Source organism: Mizuhopecten yessoensis, unplaced genomic scaffold, assembly GCF_002113885.1.
Source record: "Mizuhopecten yessoensis strain PY_sf001 unplaced genomic scaffold, ASM211388v2 scaffold10953, whole genome shotgun sequence".
Taxonomy (NCBI): domain Eukaryota; kingdom Metazoa; phylum Mollusca; class Bivalvia; order Pectinida; family Pectinidae; genus Mizuhopecten; species Mizuhopecten yessoensis.
In genome coordinates this window covers 65638-68146 of record NW_018408804.1, presented here as the reverse complement: position 1 = coordinate 68146, position 2509 = coordinate 65638, and the positions used below count along the sequence as shown (strand labels likewise).

The following is a 2509-nucleotide window of genomic DNA, read 5'->3' as shown; positions in this document are numbered from 1 at the left end:
ACATCAGGTGCAACTAGAACCATCAGTGTTACCTGGTGACATCAGATACACATTGAGGAAAGGACTCGTTTCAGATGTGGTCAATATAAAATATACAATATATACAACAAAACTAAAAGTAGTCTGTCAACTGTAAACTGAAACATTCTTAGTCAATTGACGAACCACTGTTTTGTAATTATTTATGGAGTTCAGTCAAATTTGGTGTGTTCCTCATGTGGTTCAAATGTATAATCGTTTAGCTTTTGTGTATTTTGTCTGAACTTGTAAACCTGATTTTTAATGTTGATTTCAGTGATCGAGCCAACAAGTACTGGGGTACCTGAGACAGTTGTCTGTAACACCAGTGCCAGAGATAACTCCGACAACCATCGCCACGACAGTCCTGACAGCAAACTCGACAACAGTTTAGATATTCCACATAACAATGGCAATAAACCTACAGTCAAAGGTGACGTGTGATGTCATGATAAGTTACAACATCAAGGACATCGACTTTGTCAGAAGAATCAAAGGTATGTTATAAGCATGGACACAATCAAGCACGAAAATAAAATTGCATGAAGGCCAACTCAGGGCAGCTGAAGGTTTATAGTTCAATTAAGCAATGAATATTTTAGCAAATGTTGTTATGGTCCCACAACACACATTGCTATTGATGCCAAACTTAATCAAGCCCGGTAGGGCTTTATGTAAGTTTGTCAGCAATAGAAATGTGTATTATAGGACCATAACAACATTTGCCTAAATATTCATTACATATATTTTTAAAACCTGTTTTATAAACAACAAATTAAGTCTCGACAACAATGGAATTGATGACATCACAATAGAGATTGATGAAGCTGCAATAGCAGATGTTGTTATATTGCTGTCTCAATGCATTGCAGTGGAAGGATGCAGATCAAATGAAAATATTACTCAATAGATGCACACTACTTTCCAGTGTTACAAATGTTTGTTGTAACCCTCCCTGTGGTGACAAGAAGTTAGAAGCTTGGTGGTTGTGGTGTTAGACGGGGAACACATTTAAAAAGGGGGGAGTAGTGTGACAGGTTTTAAATGTACTTAGGATCATTGTCACCTTCTAGCTTTGCGCTATAATGGAAATTTCCTTCAGCTCAATCGGTGAAAGGGCGCACTGGGAAGGTGGGGACTGCTGGTTAAATCCCCGGTGGAAGCACCATTACTGTCTAACAAGTAATATAAGCAGGTTACAAAAGATAAATATTGGGTTGAATAATGATAACATTTAAACAAGCTCTGTTTTATTGACAAATGGTGGCACTGTTCCTGTAACCTTTTGACCTTTTGAACAACTCTGTCACACTGTAACCCTGTGACACTTCAATCCTTTTGGAATCATTATTCTATGAACCTGATGTCTTTTTGACCTGAACCATGTGACCTTGTGACCTTATTACTTTTATGATCTTGTTACAGCTACGTTTGAGGAGCAGGGATGGAAAGTTTGGTACTCTGACCCAAACCTGGATGCCAAACTGAATCTGAGTCAGAAAGGGGAGGCAATTCTCAGTTGTAAGGTATGGATATATGTCAGTAAGGGGAGGTAATTCTCAGTTGTAAGGTAGGGATATATGTCAGAAAGGGGAGGCAATTCTCAGTTGTAAGGTAGGGATATATGTCAGAAAGGGGAGGCAATTCTCAGCTGTAAGGTAGGGATATATGTCAGAATTACTAAGCTATAAAGTTATATGTTAGAAGGGGAGATAACTAGCTTTAAAGTAGGATTATATGTTTGAAGGGGAGATTATTCAGCTATATGTAGGATTATATGTTATAAGGGGAGATTACTCAGCTATATGTAGGATTATATGTTATAAGGGGAGATTACTCAGCTATATGTAGGATTATATGTTAGAAGGGGATATTACTCAGCTATATGCAGGATTATATGTTAGAAGGGGAGATTACTCAGCTATATGTAGGATTATATGTTATAAGGGGAGATTACTCAGCTATATGTAGGATTATATGTTATAAGGGGAGATTACTCAGCTATAATGTAGGTATATATGTCCAAAAAGGGAGATTACTCAGCTATAATGTAAGTATACATGTTAGAAAGGGAGATTACTTAGCTATAAAGAAGGTTTATGTCAGAAAGGGAGATAACTCAGCTTTAAAGTAGGATTATATATTTGAAAGAGAGATTTCACAGCTATAAAGTAGGATTATATATCAAAAGGGGAGATTACTCAGCTATAATGTAGGTATATATGTCAGAAAGAGGAGATTACTCAGTTTTAAAGTAGGATTATATGTCAGAAAGGGAGATAACTCAGCTTTAAAGTAGGATTATATGTTAGAAAGGGAGATTAATTATATGCATATATCATGTTTATATATAGGTGCTTTACACTTGTCACATGTTTTGTGTAGACATTTTTAATTGATGACTGGTGTAGGTGTTTTACACTGTTTACTTGTGTTGTGTAGTTGTTTTACACTGGTGACATGTTTTGTGTAGGTGTTTTACACTGGTGAC

General features: G+C 36.5%; 1 protein-coding gene across 5 annotated transcripts in view; it reads left to right on the top strand.

Annotated features, from left to right (window-relative positions):
• Positions 1–2509, top strand: part of LOC110464060 — a 36797-nt gene that overhangs the window by 20351 nt on the left and 13937 nt on the right. For all 5 annotated transcript variants that reach the window (XM_021519079.1, XM_021519078.1, XM_021519081.1 and 2 more), the window contains 2 exons: positions 296–515; positions 1444–1544. In XM_021519079.1, the coding sequence (XP_021374754.1) occupies positions 428–515; positions 1444–1544 (189 nt within the window). In that variant the 5' untranslated portion in view covers positions 296–427. The remainder of the gene's footprint in view (positions 1–295; positions 516–1443; positions 1545–2509) is intronic.